Source organism: Notothenia coriiceps, unplaced genomic scaffold (assembly GCF_000735185.1).
Source record: "Notothenia coriiceps isolate Sejong01 unplaced genomic scaffold, NC01 NC01_scaffold00012147, whole genome shotgun sequence".
NCBI classification, from domain to species: domain Eukaryota; kingdom Metazoa; phylum Chordata; class Actinopteri; order Perciformes; family Nototheniidae; genus Notothenia; species Notothenia coriiceps.
The window spans coordinates 223,586-243,341 of NW_011344848.1; the positions used below are offsets into that span (position 1 = coordinate 223,586).

Below are 19,756 nucleotides of genomic sequence, written 5' to 3' on the forward strand. Positions count from 1 at the left end.
GCATATGTTTTAATAACAATTGAGACTATAAGAGATTCTTCATTCACTGTGATTGATCTGTGCACTCTCGCAGACAAAACAAGCTTGAGGAGGCCCTGTTGTTCTCGGGACAGTTTACAGACGCTCTCCAGGCTCTCATTGACTGGCTGTACAGGGTGGAGCCTCAGCTGGCTGAGGACCAGCCCGTACACGGAGACATAGACCTGGTCCTCAACCTGATAGACACCCACAAGGTAGGAACAACAGCAGACCACAGCAACGCAAACTTCAGAAACATAAAAGTTTTCGCTGCTGCACTGACCCCACCCTTTCCTTTTATCACTCATAGTTTATTATCACAATAGAAAATAAAGAGCACTTAAACCACACCAGGGGTTGACTCATATTTACATCACAAACGAGCTAGCATTGTAATGCCTATCCATTCAAAGTCCTTGTTCTTTGAAGATTAGTATAAAGAACAAGTTATAACTCCACTACATTGGCAATGGAAGTACTTCTGTTTTCTAATGAACTAACATCTGTGAACTTTTGAATTAGATTTTTGTAATCCATTAGCACAATTTCCCTCTGGACTTTTTAATTTAAATAATAAATAGCGAGAAGCAATTTTACTTCCCTCTCATTACTTATGGATCATATACTGTATGTTCTTTACTTTGTTAAAGTGTAAAAGATTAGGTGTACTCTTAATTGTTCTCTTGCCAAATTGAATAAGACATGCTAAGGGGTGGTTGTTTGTTGCTGTTCCAGAAAAACTGATTTATTTGAGTTTGATTTAAGTTTTACTTTAATTATGCCTATATCTTCTCTTCTCCATTGTGTGAATCATGCGTTTGTTTAATGCTGGATGACAAAGATCTACATTTTCTGTTGGGATTTTTATTTTGATATTTATGTCCTCACAGTTCAGTTTCCTTTTCTTTGTATGTTATACGTGACTTAATATTGAAACTTTGAAAAGCAACTGTTATTACAGTAAAAAGTGTAACATAAACTTGCTTGAATGCGTAGACTGTATATATAGAGCTTTAAATACACACATATTAAACCTGTATAATGCATGTTGTATATGGGTTCATGTAGTTTGACTGTGTCCTTCTCTGATTGGTCGCTGCAGGTATTCCAGAAGGAGTTGGGAAAGAGGACGGTCAGCGTTCAGGCCCTGAAACGTTCAGCCAGGGATCTGACGGACATCAGCCACGATGACTCGTCCTGGGTGAAGGTGCAGATGCAGGAGCTGAGCACCCGCTGGGAGACGGTGTGCAGCCTGTCGGTGTCCAAGCAGGCGCGGCTGGAGCAGGCGCTGTGCCAGGTACTGCGGAGCTACTGTTGGTACGTAGAAGGCAGAGTGTGTCTGAGAGCTGGCTGATGTGTGTCCTCTCGCCGCAGGCTGAGGAGTTTCACTCCACCGTTCACATCCTGCTGGAGTGGCTGGCCGAGGCCGAGCAGAGTCTGCGTTTCCATGGCAGCCTGCCTGATGACGAGGAGGCGCTGCAGACGCTTATCGAACAACACAAGGCAAGCATGCAAATATTTCTATTTTTCCCTCTCAAACTAAACTTTTTATGACTAAGTTAATTAATACCGTTCACATGCTGGCATCTTTTCAGGCTATCAAGATTCAAAGGTTTTATTGTCATATAAGCTACAGTGTAGAAATGGCAATGAAATTCTTCTGACCTGAGCTCCTCCAACAATGCAGCATATATAATAAGATACAAATAAAACAATTATGCAAGAAGTCTGTATACATGTAAATAGAATATGATATGTACAAGAACAGAATATGAAATTAAATAATGTACATTAAGACGAAATTAAATATGGTTTATTGTGGTGATAACTATTTGTATAAATAAGTAGAAGGTTGCTTGAATAAACAGTTTGTTAGTAGATGTTATATTTCATTCCCACAATCCAGCATTGTAGATAAATAGGCTCTGACAGCTGTCTGTGCTGAGCACCAAGTGTGACCTTATCTTTTAGGGCCCTCCACTCTGGAACAACTTCCCTGAGGAGGTCACTATTATCTCCAACAATGAAAACGTCATGAGCAGTGCTTCCTTTTAAGTTTGCCAAAGAGAATCCAGATAGAAATCTAATCTTGTACCCATTTGCTATTTTTAAGGAGTTCATCAAGAAACTTGAGGAGAAACGAGTGGCTCTAAATAAAGCAACCAGTCTGGGGGAAGCTATTCTGATCATCTGCCATCCAGACTCTATCACAACCATCAAACACTGGAACACCATCATTAAAGCTCGTCTTGAAGAGGTCAGTGCACAGCTGCATACATGCCTATCGTATAACTTCCTGCAGCCTTTTCCCACACAAATCACTAAATATAATGCCTCATCACACGAAAGGAATTGCTGTATCTCTATTTAGTGTGAACAATGTGTTTAATGTTACTGTTACAGGTGCAGGCGTGGGCGCGGCAGCACCAGAAGCGGCTGGCTACGGCTCTCTCTGAGCTGTTAGCCACTCAGGAGCTGCTGGAGAATCTGCTGACCTGGCTCCAGTGGGCCGAGACCAACCTCAACGATAAGGACAAGGAGCTGCTGCCACAGGAGCTGGAGGAGGTCAAAGGCCTCATAGCAGAACACCAGGTAAAGAAAAGCTGTAGATAAACAGAACTAGTGTTGTTATTTAGTAAAACGACTTGATTGTTGTTATTGACTGTAAATGTACATTTACTGGAACCATACTTGTTGCTTTTCCCTGCAGGCATTCATGGAGGAAATGACCAGGAAGCAACCAGATGTTGACAAAATCACCAAGACACACAAAAGGAAGGCTGCTGTGGAGCCCCCTGTCCAGTCTCACATCCCTGTGCTTGACAAAGGAAGAACTGGAAGTATGTACCCTATAAATGCCCCTCAGAGAGCGTGACCTGAGCCATCTGGCCCTGTTGTTTAGTCACTGCAGGGTGACTCCACATCCTCATCTTCTCCAATTTTAGCACCTGGAATGATGTCAGTGCTTATCTATTCCTGCTCATAACATGGCTAGATCAAAGTCACCATAAGGGTTTTTGTCTTTCACTTGCAGGAAAACGCTCTCCCACACAGACGATGTATGCGTCAGCAACGCAGCCTCCCATTGAGACCAAGAACCCGCGGGTCAACCTGCTGGTCACTAAGTGGCAGCACGTGTGGCTGCTGGCTTTGGACAGGAGGAGGAAACTCAACGATGCCTTGGACCGACTGGAGGAGGTAATCAAACACTCAAGATTTACACAGACAAGAGTTATCATTGAGTGTGGAAGTTAAAGCCCATTCAAATTGATTTCTTAAACAAAAGATTTAATCACAATGGCATTCCTACACAGTTCTACAACCAAGTATTCTGTATTTGTATGTACCTAAATAGTATATATATATATATACCTTGCACTTACAAAATACATTTTCAAATCTAAATTAATCTGAAAAATATAAAAATCCAATTACAACAATAAGAAATTCTGAAAGTTGTGTTCATATCCCCCTTTATTGTTTCTGTGCAGTTGAAGGAATTTGCCAACTTCGACTTTGACGTGTGGCGGAAGCGCTACATGCGCTGGATGAACCACAAGAAGTCTCGTGTCATGGACTTCTTCCGCCGCATCGACAAGGATCAAGATGGCAAAGTGACCCGACAGGAGTTTATAGAGGGCATCCTGTCCTCCAGTAAGTGTCCAACATACAAACTCACATACAAAAAAGCATGTACCCCCACCCCATTTTGTAACACTCATGGCTCTCCTGTAGAATTCCCCACCAGTCGTCTGGAGATGAGCGCAGTGGCAGACATATTCGACAGAGATGGTGATGGATACATTGACTACTATGAGTTTGTGGCAGCTCTTCATCCCAACAAGGATGCTTACAAACCGCTAACAGATGCTGACAAAATTGAAGATGAGGTGATAAAATCTCTTATGGCAAGAATTTCTGAAATGTATATCTAGATATTTATATCTAAAGAATTGTGTTTCAATCAAATGTTTTCTCTGTTTGTAGGTTACAAGACAAGTGGCAAAGTGTAAATGTACAAAACGATTCCAAGTGGAGCAAATTGGCGCCAACAAATATCGGGTAAGAATATTTGAAAGAAAATATTATTATTTGCAGATGTTCCAATAAACACACACACACACTGCCTTAAAATGTTTTGAATACTAGCAGGTAAGTTCTTCAAGAAGTGCCAATACGTTGTAAAATCTAACAGTTCTTATATTCTTTTATTGTTCCTCACATCCCCAGTTCTACCTTGGAAACCAGGTACATATGAAAGTCCTCTTGTGTTTTTTTACCCCTCTGTTCTGTGCCTTAGCAAGCCTTACGTCTTTTTTCATTTACCATGTTTGCTTTCTAATGAACCCTCTCTGCCCAGAGTCCTGGCTGATGTTTACAGAATGAAACTCAGAAGTAGAGTTAAAGATCTATGGCCGTCTGATGTAATCCACGAGGATCATTGGCCTAAGATGCATTTTCAGTCTTACGTCAGAACATATATTTTTATTATTTATTGATATACAGTATCTGCTTTTGAGTTTCAGATAAACAATATAACAAGCCAATACCATTTCAGGCCTTATCTTTTATAAGTCCACGGGCATAAACTCATCTGCTGCGCAGCTTGGAAAATAATGCTTTCTGTGTGCTTGCCTTGGGCTCTTCAGTATCATGGGAATGATTTACAAACATGGCTGACATATTTTTGTGCTACACTCACACTGTTGTGAATGATTTGAAATGAACTATTTACATAGTCAGGTTATGATGATGATTTCAATGAATATATTACTTTTCATTTTACCGACTGAGTTACTATGTGTTGACAAATTGCATGTTGCAGTTTCAAACTCATGTGATCCTATGCTTGCTGAAGCTTATTTGGATTAAGATGAATAATGGGAGGTGTTAGTAAGAGGGGCATTCGTGTTGCTTTATAAAGTAGTTTGCATTGATGTGTCACACAACAATTAATTATAATAACTCTTTTGACAGTTTGGTCAGGTCCAATGCTTACATGACTCCTTACTCGGCGACGAGACATTAGCAAACAGGGAAAATCAAAATCTTACCCCCCACCTACCTGTTGCAGTTTTGGAAAGCTGTATTCTGGTAAATGGTTATTCTTAAAATATGTTTTGTGCCTCGTTTTTCTCCAGATCATCATCACATTTTGATCACTTAAATCACCAGTGGCATTAAATCATTATACAAATCATAAAACGTTTTTACCAGTTGAAGAGACTTCATGAGTTAATACGCACTTAGCGGAGCGTCATCAGTGTTTGGTCATGTCTGCGTGTCACTGTGATGGATTATTAGACGGAAATGATTTGAAACCATTCCTCATGTTTATCCCGTTATGTCATTGGAGCTAGCTGCATTGGATCCGCATCCTTATCAGTGCAACCTGAGCTTTTGATTCGTAGTCTTAGAAAGTGCTGGATTGCGGGAGTTTGCTGTTTGTCTGCTTGATCATGGTGTGGAATTGTTTTTGACAGAAAGCATGCAGCTGTGATTGTGAATGATGTCTTTGTGCTAATGCTCATGGTCACATCCAACTGGCTGACTTCTGTGTGTCATCTCATAAACCTCAAACCATTCGCATCCATCACATGCTCACCTGTTCTTATGTTTGCTATTCGTGGTTGGTATGATGAAGGCAAATTATGATTCTCTAGTGCCTCCTGCTGGTGAAATAATGTGCCTTCAGTTAATGTTTTCTTCACAGGCTCGACCTGCAGTTCAGGCAGCAAACTGAAACCATACACTGGTTAAAACCACACATATTGGAAAATAAAGCCACACATTCATTTTTAAATTAATATATTCCACTGCTGTATTTATGGGAACCCAAGAACACTTGAAGAAGAACAATTATTATTTTGTAGGTAATAGGCTTTGGGTTGACATTTAAAATGTATCAGTTAAGTGTTTTATTTACTATGCAGCATGTCAATACACTGCATAAACTGACATTCAATAAGCTATAATCTGTGACAGATAACAGTGTAGAGCCTGACTGTTACTAGCCTGAGTCTACTATTTCATAGAATAAATAATCATATGATGCAATAGTAAAATATCAGTCCCCTAAACTTCACAAAAAACATGTGATGAAGGTACTGTTTCTAAGTTACCAAAAGGACTTTTTTGTGTAACTTTGTGTCTTTATGCACCAAATTGTATACACAAATACCAATACAAAGCATCTGCTGCAGGCCAATATTAGCTAATAGTTTTGTCTCAACAATAAATGAGTATGGCTCTGCATCAAATGAGGCTATGTGGGATGAATTCACTCATAAGGTATATTAGGAACAACAGATTTGATCTCACACAACAGCACACTCGCTAGAAGAAAGCCAGTTGGATTGCCTTTTTGTGTCATTTGTGTCTTTGTGAATGAAAACAAAAAATACTTGGGTCATAATCCTGTTTGTGTAAATCTGTGCAACATGGGAAGGAAATCAGTACTAAAGTGGACGGAAACTTTGATGATTGTTTGATTTTTGCCCGAAGATTTGAATTGAAGTTGTCACATTTGGTATTAATGTCATTCCCCAAACCAGTCTGGTTTTCGGGGTTGCACAGCTTTTCACCTGCAGTAAAGAGTGTTCATGCGGAGGTCAGCAATTTCACACTCCCCCTCTCTCTGCCCCCCCCCCCCCCCCCCTCATAGTTTGGAGACTCTCAGCAGCTCCGGCTCGTAAGGATTTTACGCAGCACTGTGATGGTGCGTGTGGGAGGAGGCTGGATGGCTCTGGATGAGTTCCTGGTGAAGAACGACCCCTGTCGAGGTAAGTTCAACAGTTCCCAACAAAAAGCCACAACGCAAAATACATGCATTAAATACTTAAAAGTGTACACATCAAATGTTGTCTCATGTATACTTCCGTAGTTAGTTACTCTTGATGAAGATCATGATTGTTATAAAGATCATTTTGTGAATTGTTCGGCAGATTGCAAAATGACAGCCCCTATGTGCGGTAAACTATAATTCATATTGATGTGAACTGATTTGAAATCATAAAAACGTTTTAGTGCGAGGATTACATACATACATTACCTTAGATTAAGACTTAAGTAACTCATTTTGATATTTTGATTTAGTGTTATTCTTTTCCCCAAAATTACCAGATACATATTATTAGGTTTTCATTATGCAACTGAGGCTATAAAAATGTGCTTGGTGTCTGATCCATCAAAAGCTTTGGAAAGCCTAATTTTCTATTTGAATATAAGTGGAAGAAGACTCTATGACTGTCTTTTCTTTTGTCTTTTTATATCAGTATGAAACGTCCTCTCTGAGCCCACGTCTTTTGCTCTATGTACTCTTTCTGCTATCTTCTGTATTAAGTATAAACCTCTGTATTTCCTGCTTAACCTTCCTCCTGCTGAACATGATATCATTTCTTCTAGTTCATCACCACGGGAGCAAAATGTTGCGCTCGGAGTCAAACTCTTCAATTACTCAGTCACCTATAGGTTGGCAAATCTCACAATATCTCACCTTGCTCCATGAACCCACCAGTGGTATGTGTGTCTGCACATCCGAGTGTGTACTTCTTGTATTGGGTATCGTGGTTGTTGTGTGAGCGCTCATCGTGAATGGCATTCTCATGAACTCACTATTAGCTGTCCTTCAGCTAGTTTTCATGCATGCAGTTGTTTTGTGTGAGTCACATCTCCATGGGAACTGAAGTGCCAAACAAGCTCTTTTGTCTCTCTGCATGTAGCGAGGGGCTCACAGCCGACCTTCTTTTGCACTTATCAGGTTTGCTTGACAATCAAACAAATAAACCTCATGAGAGACTCAACCGACGCTTATACTTTTAAATATAAAACTGGACTAACACCATCATTGGGGAGGATGATGGAGTGGTCTCTACATAACACACAACCAAACTGACAACAGTATTTATTTTTACTTTACTTTGTTTGACAGTGGTGATTTAATCTGCATGTAAGACAGTTTGTTTTCAACACAACTGGGGCCAGCTCGGTTTGGTTCATTCGGTGTATTTATGTTTTCTTGGTTTTGTCATATTTATTTGGGCTTGTTTTTGGTGTCAGGGTGTTTGTGCAAAGTTTAATTTGTTTAAATATTTGAACTATTTGCTTTGCAGTCCAAGCAAACAAGCGTCTGTTTCTGGTTGAAAAACCAAACGTTTATTGTAGTAGTACTGCAGTAGTATGGATGAGATGTGAAAGAGCATGAGTCTTGTGTTTTCATCGTTTATTCAGTTTTTGGATTCCATATTTAGTTTGAATTCATTTTAACACTTTATTTTATATATGTCCCTTATCATTTCCCAGTAATTTGGTAATTTGGACATTCCTATTCTATTCTAATTCCTAGTGTAGCCTAGACAAAGAATAGTAGTTGGAAAATTACATTTTGTGATGTTATTTCCAAGGCAAGAATATATCTGAACGTACAGATTTAAAAACAATTCATAATACAAATTATAATAGTAGATTAATATTGGTTTGGGTGTAAATGCAGCAGTTCTTGCAAGAAATGTATGCAATTATCAGTAAAATTAGGGACCCTAAAGTAGAAAATAAAGTGTTATCTCACTCATCATCATCAACTCTCACAACAATCAATGTTAATACTGTGCAGTCCGGCTAACCTGGAATGTCCTTTATTAGCTAAAGGCAGAACCAACATGGAGCTGCGAGAGAAGTTCATCCTGCCGGAGGGAACCACTCAGGTGATGGCGAGCTTCCGCTATCGAGGCCGGAGGTCTCGGCCATCATCCAGAGCAGCGTCCCCCAACAGATCCTGCTCCAGCCAGAGCTGTGCGGTCCCCCCCTGCCCAGCGGTGACCAGCACACCCAAGGTGAGAGACCCCGCTACGCAGGTATCTAGTTTCTGTCACTCTCTTGATTGATCACTCCATCATGATTTCCCTCTCATTTATTCCTTTATTTTACATTATTAGATCACATTTCTTCCTTATTTTTGTGTTTCTTCCATCTAGTGTTTCTCATCGTTTTTGATTTGTGATTCCATGTCTGTGTTTTTTGATTTGCCATTGTTCCCCAGACTCCCCAACACATATCCCGCAATTATGATAAGCCCTGGCTTACAAACAGCAAACCATCCTCTCCTCTTAAATCATCAGACTCCTTTGAGAGCCAAGGTTCATCCTCAGAGGTATAGTCATATACAGAACATGATGTGGGATGCTTCGCAGTCAGGACCCGACTGAAATCTACCACACAATTATCAAATAAAGAGACAAAATATAAAGGAATATTGATTTATCAACATTTAGACAAGATAGAGCTCCTAGTTGGTGTATTTGCTAGTGGTTTATATTTCTGATTTAGATTTTTCCAATGTATTCTGCATTTGAAACAATGACAGATCCTTTAGATGTTGGTTTAATGTGTTAGAGATTTCAGTTGGGTCTAAAAACATTTAAACTTATCTTATTACTAATTTGCTGATTATTTAATTCTCGCCTGACCAAAACGTCGGTCTCATTTTAATGACAAGAATATGAACTTGAGATGTAATCTGAGCATGTGCGATTGTAATGACTTTCCAACTACATGTTTAACATATATTTCAAATACTAACTGCTTCAAATAGATCCTAGGTTGTTGCAAACATAAGGAATGGGAATTCTCTCTGCCAAATTTCAAACTAACTCAACAACATCTGTCATGTTTTCTTTTAACGTTTAAACACTGTCTCTACGTTGTGCAGTTATCTCTCTTTAAGAACAAGGGAAGTCATTAAAGTTCTTTCTTTTGCAGAGTACACCTGTTCAAGGCAGCAAATTGCGTCTTCCTGGGTACTTGTCAGGCAAAGGATTTCAGAGTGGTGAGGAGGGAACGCTCATCAGCGCTGCTGTACTGAAAGCTCGAGGACAGACAATAGGTGGTGAGTAGAGAAAAGACCTCAGCGACTCATCATATTGGAAGAAAATGTGCCAGCAAGTGTTTCTGATTTTAAAGAGCAACACAGTTTGATGTGTTTAAATAAAACATGTTGAGATTACAATAACTTCTTCATGGACCTACAGAGTGGTTTCCAGTCTGTTGAAAATTACGAGTGAATCGTCTGAGGTGTTGCAAAAACTGCAAAGCGGTAAAAGACAAGATGTATTACTTAACCTGCAAGGAACGCTTCTTTGTAATGACTAGCTTGTTATCACTTCTGAAAAAGCAATTAGAGACAACCATCATGGAATATTGAGTATGAATTGAAAACCCTCCAAAATGGCGAGACTAATTAAGCTATTAAATATGATTACTGTGAAAGTATTACTAACAACATAATCTTCCAATAAAACCACCTGCCAGTGACAAACACTGATACCTTTGATTGTATATTGTTCCGCAGCATTATTTATTGTCCTTGTTTTTATGATTTAGAGAGAAGAAATTCTAGCCGTCCTGGAAGTAAGGCTGGAAGCAGAGGGAGCAGTCGCAGAGGAAGTGACGCCTCTGACTTTGACATCTCAGACATCCAGTCTGTGTGCTCGGACGCGTCTGAGACTGTCGGTGAATCGACCCGAGGGACGCCTCGCTCTGCGTCCCATCAAAAAGGAGGGAAACCATCCAAGATCCCCACTCCTCAGAGAAGAACCACTCCCACGAGCAAACTGGCTAAGGGATCCAAGCGATAGTCAGTGGCCTTCAACCCAAACAACCCAGGAGCTAGTTGCACCCTAAACACGTAACGGACACTGGAGATAACTTAAAAGACTGCAAATGTGTTGAGTGTTATTTAAATTGCTGCGAAGATGTAAAATATTCTGTTGAGAGGTAATATGGTTTAATATGATGTGAGAATGGAATGTTAATGGCCTTGTGAATTTGTTTTTTAATGTATTTTATTTTTTGTGAAATATGTGAAATTGTTTTTATTGTATTTTTTATTTTATTAATGCAAAAACCTGTAGAGGTTTGATGAACACTAGAATATCTGGTAATGACTACGTTATACGGTTAGTTAACATTTCTAAACACACTAATGAAGGGCAACATGAGAGTTACTGAATGTACTGTAATTTATGTTTGCTGATGTTTGGAGTAGAAGGTGCATTATGGTACCATTTCAGGCACTGCAATTATTATTAAGTGCTATGATAAACTGCCAACATGCATTTAAAGGGCAATGCAATATATTACATAAACCCCAGTAAGCACTGCAGAAACCTTTGAAACAACACTATGTAAGGCAAGTAGCAGAAACCTCATAATCATGAAGCTTTTAAGTCCTGTTTGTTTGTGAGCAGCTGCAATCCCTGTTTAGTTCGACCACTTCACAGCGGCTTGTGCGCTGACCTTGAAGAGGTGCCACTCCATGTAGACATTCTCTTGTGCATCCATGTCTATGTATGGTATATTTCGGTAGAGCTGAAATTGTCACTGTATCATTACTTTGTAATAAACCTGCTTGCAGAACGTCACCAGAGGCTGGTGTGGACCGAAGAATTCTCTCTGCTTCGCCTGTTTTAGCTCATTGTGTTAACAATGCAGGAATGTTCATACAGACAGTCATGGTTCCCAAAGAATGAATCCTACTGTTTGGCACTGGTCCTGACACACATTACATTACATGTTTTACATTACATATCACTTGTTAGACACTTTTATCCAAAGCGACTTACATACATTCAATACTGTGGGCAATCCCCACAGGAACAATTTGGGGTGAAGTGTCTTGTCCAAGGACACAGCGGAATGTTTGACAGCAGCGGGATTTGAACCAGTGCCCCCATGATCAGAAGATCAGCGCACTACCCACTGAGCCACAACCTCCCACACAAACATCTTAACCATCAGATGGCGTTCCTTTGTACAGACATTGTTTGTCATCGAGGAGGAAACCTACCCAATGCTAATTGTAACCCGTCTTTTTCTATAGCGCCATCAGCAGGTCTAAATTTGAACATACAGCAAACTAACTGATATATATTACTTGGAATATCAACAAGTCAGATCAAAATGTTATTTTTCTTCAATACTGGTTTATGACCTCAAAAAAACAAAGTTCAGCCTCAGCGGTAGGCCTAGGCCTACTTGGTTTGAATGCTGATAAGTGACACATCTATGATGAATAAGATGATAAATATTAACATATAATTTGCAACAACATGTTGCTATTGTAACAGAGCATGTTAGCATACTAACGTTAGCATTTAGCTTTTAGTCTCACAGAGCTGCTAGCATGGCTGAAAACTCTCGTATCTCGCTTAGCTCTTGTCCCTTTCTTCCATGCTGCTAAATTAAAACATTTGAATACAACATGGTGCTTCAAGTATAAGAACATGGGAAGCTTTTAGACTTCTTGTTGCCATATAGTGAAACAGTTATCTCCTGTTTATTTGTTTTATACAGTTGTCATTTCCCACAGTCTACAGCCTGGTTGCTAGCATCAGTGTGGAGGTTTACATCGAGGGTGTGGTCTGCTCAGGGTGGAATGTTTGCAGAGCATCTTGTATTTGGCTGTGACATACTACATCTTTCTCTCATTGAGACTATGACGGTAAAACACTGTCTTTTCAATGAACATACACTAAAACTGTGAGACTGTTTTAAAAGCAATTGTAGACTTATTTCACAAATGTCCCCACAAAGGAGTAATTTATGTTAGACACAAAACCTCATAGTAAGAAACCCCCAAACTTAATTTTTTTAGAGTTGCATTGAATTGTTGAAGCAACATACTGCAATTTGCATACAACATACTGCAAGTTTCAAAAGCTACACTAAGGCTCTTGTATGATCAGCTGCCTGCATTACTTTAATGTGAGTGATGACTGTTTCCCGGACCTGCAGTGACAGTAGTTGTAACTGGCCTATGAGAAGAGACAGATCCCCTGGGGACCAAAGGTGGAGTGGAGCTCAGGGGTCAGGCTCCTCAGCTTTTTCTCTGAATGGTCCTCCTGTTCAACCACACACAGGGCCGGGATGGATCTTTAGAGTGGGATACATCCTCACACCAGAAGCTGGAATAGACCCATCTGCAAGAGCCCTGGGACATTTTTTTCCAGGAATATGTGAGTAATGCATCCTTCTCTTAAACTGTTTTTTTTCAAATCGTTTTTGATGTTAATTAGGGTTTCATATAATGTTAAGTTAGAAATCTTAAGAATATCTATATAGTATTATCCAGATGTCTGTTATCTGGCAATAATGTTTTTCTCTAATGTGGTGAAACTAAAGAATGTTATTCAGTAGAACTTTTTTACACAGATAGTCTTATAATTAAATGACCATAAAACCTAAGCTGTCAAAGACATTTTAAACAAATATTTAAGATGACGAAAAGGACAAATAAAACAGTTTTGATGTGATAGGGGGTTTGGTAGAGACATTTAAGTTTTATTTTATTTACTATTTCTTAATATTTAACATGTATGCCTTGAAATATAAAGGTTAAAAAGTTTGAATTCCTGTCTTGTATTTAACAGCCTATTTTCATTTGGTAATTGATTCATTTTATTGCTGTACTGCAGGCACTTATAGCCCCTGACTTTATAAAAGACAGAATGCCAGCCTACAAAGGAATGCTGGTGTTTGCAGCACTCTCTGCCTTCTTGGGACTGACCCAATGTCAAAAGCTCCCAAGTAAGTTTTATATATTCTTCTTACCTATTTGATATTTCCAACAAAATAACACAAACACTGGCAAATCACTCACATAATATGCTAGTTTCATATGGAAACATTTGTTATAATGGATATGCTGTTTCATTTTTCCTGTCGTAGAGATTTACAATCTCAGACATGTATAATTTATGTTACAACATGTATCATAAAAAAACATGAATCGCATAAATCACGTACATTTTCTGTTGAGCGACTTTAGTTTTCAAGATTTAACACTGTATGTACCATGACCAGCAGATGTCAGTGTTTGTCAGTTCATGGTCCATTGTTTGCCTTCACAGCAATCTGCCCAGTATTGTATTTCCTTATGTGACATACTGAGGGTCATCCTGGGTTAAGCTGTGTACATGAACCTTTGAAGCTCACTGTCTCATCCGAGTCTCACTTTCACCATAAATAAATTAGTAAACACAGGCTCTTTGTTTTACCTGAGAGGTCATACCCTGAGATAGAACAGTCAGAAATAGTATAAGCCGCACTAAGCAATAATAATAGTAGTTATTCCTTTTTAATGTAATCTGTTATCAATTTTAAGTGGACTTTGATAGGTTTTGATGGTCTAATGACTGAAATGCATTAGAATTACACAGTTTTAGAACAAAACGTAACACCTAAACGTTATAATTAGTCTCTCAAATACTCACACTAGAATACCTTGACAAGTCTGCCCATTTTAGGTACGGATTCCTTTTGTACATGCTCTAAAGGAGCAGGTATCCATTTTTCTTTCTAGAGTTAGTTTCTTCATGAGCCATGACATTTGTAATCAGATCACTTTACCTAATAGTTTTGACTTCACAGGAAACATCCCAGCTTTGGTGATCTCATTCAAACTGCAGCACTAAGTGTTTAGAATTCAGTAGCCAAACCCACACATGTAAGAAATAAACAGCTGTTAATGGGTTTCATAAATGACCTCATTGGGGCTGTGAAGAGATGGCATTATTAATGACATTGAGTAATGCAACTATTGAAACAATCCGTGATATCAGCACTGACGTATATTTAGGAAGCAGTCCAGCACCTTTGATGCTGAATCCCTTTGATGTCAAACTAAGCCTGCTGTTTGTGCTGTGAGGTTTTGATCTGCTGGAGGAGTTTCGTGTTCCCGAGTCGAGTGGAGTGAAGATAGTGGACGGATCTCAACCTGAGGCTACGGCCTACCGTGTCAACCCTGCCATCCACCTACGGAGGACTATAAGGTACAATCCCCCACAGCCTGAGCGCAGTTCATTTCAATTAATCTGGAAAATGCAAAGTCACTTAACACAGGGGCTCGAAATAACAACTATGTTGGTCATTATAATTGTAGTATTTCTAGCATTCTATTAAATAAATGAACATACTCCTTTTCTTCTTATACAATGTAGAAACTTGAAACTTAATATGGACACCCGGATGCATCTATTGTATGCACTGAGAATAAAGCTGATAAAAACGTATATATATATATATAAATACTATGGTCAGAATTTTCCTCACGTTTCTGTTGTAAAGCAGAAATAAACTATATACATTTAGACTTTCTCTGATAGTAAACCTACAGTTTCTCTTTAATCTAATTTGAGCTAAAAGCATTAGTGGTTGCCTGTAAAACATCACGTTAGCTACACATGGCACATTGGCTAGCTGACTGCCCTCACCTCAAGAGACGTTGCCACTATGCCTGCAGTCTATCATCACATAGGACCAACTAATTGATGATTTTATGTATTGCAAACTATTTTAATAATTGATTTTAATCAACTTAACTTTTGATGATCTTCTGTAGTTTAGCGTTTCAACTGGCTACAGGGATAATAGCGAGGTGATGTAAGTGTACTCAAGTGTGTGTCAGTATCTTGGAGACATCACTGCTTTGTGCAGACGTACAACAAAGCACAGCCATCAATGTGCAAATGTGGAACAAAATACTATATTTGACTATGGTTCTCAGTTACTCTTTAGAGCTACATTTCAACACATTAATATTGTGTTGTGAGCTTGAATGATGAGAGTTATTTAGCTCAAAGAACTGCTGTGCCTGAGATAGCTGCTAGCATGGGCGTAGACCTTCTTTTTCTCACACCCTGACAAGGAGTTCAGCATTGCCTTTAGATCCTGATGTTTTACCCTTGGGTTAATTGAACATATGCTTTACTCGAAAGAAAGAAAGAATTTCAGTTTGCTAAATAGTCCATTATTCAAAAAAAGTTACAAAGAAATGTGTCACATGCTAAAGTGGAATTTGAAATCCAAGAAGCTCTGTTTCTACTTATTCATGTTCTTATTAAATAAAACCCATATGTCCCTACAAAAGCCCTAAATTGGTGTTTTGCCCCTAAATGCTGCCTCTCTCTAATGGTACCCAGCTTTGTAAACCACACTCTCTTCCCACAGCGATGTGTATCCAGATGGACTTCCCTCCGACTACTCGGTCATTGCAACATTTAAGGTGACCAAGGACACGGCCAAGAAGTCCTGGGACCTGTGGCAGGTCAGCGACCCCGAGGGACGAGAGCAAGTCGGCCTGCGTTTCCAGGGGGACACGCGCTCTTTAGACTTCTTCTACACCAGCCTCCATGGGAGCCAGATGCTGAGGACGTTCAGTGGTGTGGAGAAGATTTTTGATGGTGAGTGGCACAAGTTGGCGCTGAGTGTGAAGGGCAGTCGGGTGAAGCTACTGATGGACTGCGAAGAGGTCAGCGTGGAGTCCATCGATGAGCCGAGGCCAGTAATCCATCAAGGATACACTTCCATCGTGAAGCGCGCAGCAGGAGATCGCTCTGTCTCTGTACGTTCACGGTTTGGATTTATATATACATCTAAAGTAATATTTCAAAAACTTAACAACTTACCATATGATCCCTTTCTCTTTCCAGGTGGATCTCCAGCAAATGGAGGTGTCATGTGACCCAGAGAAGGCTTATTCAGAAGGCTGCTGCGAGCTCTCCAGTGTGGTAGGTCTACTCTCATTCGACATGGTTTCCTTCAGTCAGTTGGCGAAGTCTTTGTGGTTTGAATACAGTTTTCTCGCCTTTCCGTCCATGGCAGTGTGGGGGTTACGCAGAGATTGGCCTAACAGCTGGAAGAGCGTCTTGCAAATGTATGCACGGACAACCCGGCATCCAGGGATCTCCAGGGCCAAAGGTTAATGTGCCTTTACAGTGAGATTTACTGATAGGACAAGTTCAATCTTTGTTGACATATTTTTTGTATTCTTTTACAGGGTCACATAGGTCTTCTAGGAAAAGTCGGAGACCAAGGAAGACAAGGAAACTGGGTAAATACATTTACAATATGTCTCTCAGTGGATCAAATATCAACCCCGGTGTAACACTGGATAAATGATGTTTACTCAGTAGAATCTTTAGCACCCACTTCCTCTTGCTGTACAATGAAGAGTTAAAATAAATTGTGGGAGGGTGACATTGTAAAACTTTTATTCTTGAGACAGCAGCGAATCTGTGGAAAATGGCAATGGAACTGAGACAGGACAGGATGGAAACAGATCTGGAAGCAGAAGCGCTTAGCGATAGTAAACATAGAAGCTTTCATAGTTTTAAAACTAATGTCTGCTTTGCAGAAGGTTCAGGAGGAAGCCAATATAAACACTAACCAATACGGATGTAACAATACATTTGTTTTTGCCGTTCTGAAATAGCTATTTGCATCTTAAAACACAGGCCCTGGCTGTTTAGTATATAGGATTTAACTCAAACTGGCCTGAGATCACAGGATTTCTAATGGTTTTGCTTTTCCATTTGAAAAGAAAAACACAGCTAAATGTAATGAATCCCACACAAAGTAAAACCAAGCAGTTGAGCAATAACCCAACCCTCCAAGTGTTGGTAATGAGCACCATCAGTAGGCTTTACTGTTGGGTGAAATTTGTCTGGATAAGGCAAATTAATTCCCCACAGGAAGACCAAATTGTGAAAGGGAAGAGATGTTTAAGAAAATGATAATGAAGATGGTTTTCTCCTGCAGTTACACATGCATCGATGAATGAACAAATACACTCACATTTGTAAACTTCAGGGAGCCGCAGACGTGATTATTTCCACTTAAGATTTATGACTTGTTAATCTCTTTCATGCTTAGCGGTCAGTGTTGTGTTGAAACAGATCTGAGAGTCTTTTTAACAGTATAGAGAACATGTGTTTAAAGAAGGTGGATTATTTTTTATATGTGTGTGATCGTTTGGCATTTAACATGTCCGTTGCACTCAAAGATATCCCCCATGCTGCCTGAGCACATGCACGCCTCCAGACCCACGCACATTCAAAGCACATTTCCAGAGCTCTGTACATGCTAGGCTACACATTCGTGTCCTGAGTTGCAGCTGTAGCTCATCTGGGAGTAAACATCTGTCTTCTGTAACTCGTTAGAGTTTTGACCTCCTGCCAGCTTGTGAATCACAGAGCCCCAACATGTTTATCTCCTCCCCTGCTGGCATTCAAGGAGGGCATTTCCTGGCACGGATTTCAAAAACTGTCCATCTTAGGTGTTGGGTGGTCCTTTGCTTGTCCGAGCTATAACGCCTTCGAAACGTTGTAAAGTTCACGGTCATGCCTCTCGCCTTACTGTCGGCCATGCCTGAGGTTACCCTTTGCCCAGCTGACTGGGCTGGTGAGGTGGGCAAATAAACTGACAACACAAAGGCATCCTGGAGCTTTTTTGATCTGTTTGTTGACTCAGTGAAATACAGCCAAATGGAAAACATGTTTTCTTCTACTACTAAGGAAGTCAGCATCTGTCCAAACCATTCTGGTCCATTTTGTTGTATTTATGACTCATGTTTCCTAGATCCTGCTGAACATGCTTTTCTGTATTGCCATTAATATTCACTTCCTTACTACAGTTCACGTTATAGGAATAGTTTTTTAAGAGGTTTTTTTTTTTTTTTTTTCACAAAGTAAGATGATTGATACAACTCTATGCTACAGCCAGGAGATAGTAAGCTTAGCAGAGATAGACAGCTAGCTAGCCATGTTCACTCTGGTTTGGTACAAATAAAACAAACACAACATGTAAATAAAGGTCCGGAGTGTAGGATGTAGGTGGATTTATTGAAATAAATAGAATAAATAAAATCATGATAAATCATGTTGTCATCAGTAGCCTATCTTATGGTCTGAAACTAAGAATCCTTGCGGTTTCGTTAGCTTAGAATGAGCCCTTGATATCAACATAGGATCTGGAGTTGACCGTGTTGCACTGAGCTTAATGTTGCCTGGCTGTAGCTAAATAATTCAATTAATACTTTGAGCAATTTGTTTTTTTGAATATTGATAACCCTCTCATAACTGTCTGTTAAATATAAAACTACAGACAAAAGCTGGTCTGCTTAGGTTAGTAGAAATACCGGAAACAAGGGAAAGGCCCCTGTCCAAAGCCAGAAACAAGACAATGGCTTTAAAGCATACAAATGAACACTTTTATAACTCCCTTTGTTTATTGTGGTTTTGTTTTACAGGCATTACTGTTTCTTGCCCAGGCACAATGACTTCCTGCAGTCTTGTCACCTTTAAATATTTGTTTTAATGTTAGACGTCTGGCGTGTTGCATGTTGATTTGTGAGCTTTAGGTGCTGGTAGGCAGATTTAGTTTACTTTTAACTGAACCAGATAAACCATTCCCCCTGCTTCCAGTCTTCATGCTAAAGTATACAAGCATCACACATGAAAGCTTTGCTCAATTTGGTCACTGTCTGTCTAGCAACAATGTCTGCATACAGATCAAAGCTAATTTCCGAGAGTTTAACTGTCATGTCTAAACTGTTTTTCTGTCTGATGAGTCCAAAGTTGAATCTCCCACAAGTCATTATTTCCTTTCTCTCTTGAAACAGCCGCCAAAATGTGTATTTTATGCTGTATTTTCTCAGGCTTTTGATTGACTCAAACTTGTTTTGCAGGGGATCCGGGGGAACACAGGAGATTATGGTAACATTGGCGACACAGGCCTAAAGGTGAGATCTGACTTTAATATCCCCCTATCAGGGTTACACTTTGGTTTGGCTTGGCTTGTTATAAAACGCTTTAATGAAACCTCACACGTTTCCTCAGGGTGAAGAAGGAATCAAAGGGGAAAATGGAATGAGAGGACTCTGGGGCCAAGTGGTAATTTATCACAC

At 39.7% G+C, this 19,756-nt stretch overlaps 1 protein-coding gene and 1 long non-coding RNA gene across 2 annotated transcripts in view; both read left to right on the forward strand.

Moving 5' to 3' along the window:
- Positions 1-11,460, forward strand: part of dst (dystonin) — a 109,886-nt gene extending 98,426 nt beyond the window's left edge. The window contains exons 87-104 of the mRNA XM_010773185.1: positions 74-233; positions 1,121-1,315; positions 1,393-1,521; positions 2,132-2,275; positions 2,422-2,610; positions 2,729-2,858; positions 3,053-3,216; positions 3,510-3,672; positions 3,754-3,908; positions 4,006-4,080; positions 4,249-4,266; positions 4,996-5,112; positions 6,683-6,800; positions 7,423-7,536; positions 8,659-8,849; positions 9,056-9,166; positions 9,775-9,901; positions 10,396-11,460. Coding sequence (XP_010771487.1) covers positions 74-233; positions 1,121-1,315; positions 1,393-1,521; positions 2,132-2,275; positions 2,422-2,610; positions 2,729-2,858; positions 3,053-3,216; positions 3,510-3,672; positions 3,754-3,908; positions 4,006-4,080; positions 4,249-4,266; positions 4,996-5,112; positions 6,683-6,800; positions 7,423-7,536; positions 8,659-8,849; positions 9,056-9,166; positions 9,775-9,901; positions 10,396-10,649 — 2,554 coding nt within the window. The 3' untranslated portion in view covers positions 10,650-11,460. The remainder of the gene's footprint in view (positions 1-73; positions 234-1,120; positions 1,316-1,392; positions 1,522-2,131; positions 2,276-2,421; positions 2,611-2,728; positions 2,859-3,052; positions 3,217-3,509; positions 3,673-3,753; positions 3,909-4,005; positions 4,081-4,248; positions 4,267-4,995; positions 5,113-6,682; positions 6,801-7,422; positions 7,537-8,658; positions 8,850-9,055; positions 9,167-9,774; positions 9,902-10,395) is intronic.
- Positions 11,461-16,685: 5,225 nt separating this feature from the next.
- LOC104947210 (uncharacterized) lies at positions 16,686-19,743 on the forward strand. The gene is made up of 4 exons (XR_798535.1): positions 16,686-16,770; positions 16,850-16,903; positions 19,538-19,591; positions 19,689-19,743. It is a non-coding gene; the product is annotated as an uncharacterized lncRNA (long non-coding RNA).
- The last annotated feature ends 13 nt before the right edge of the window (positions 19,744-19,756 follow it).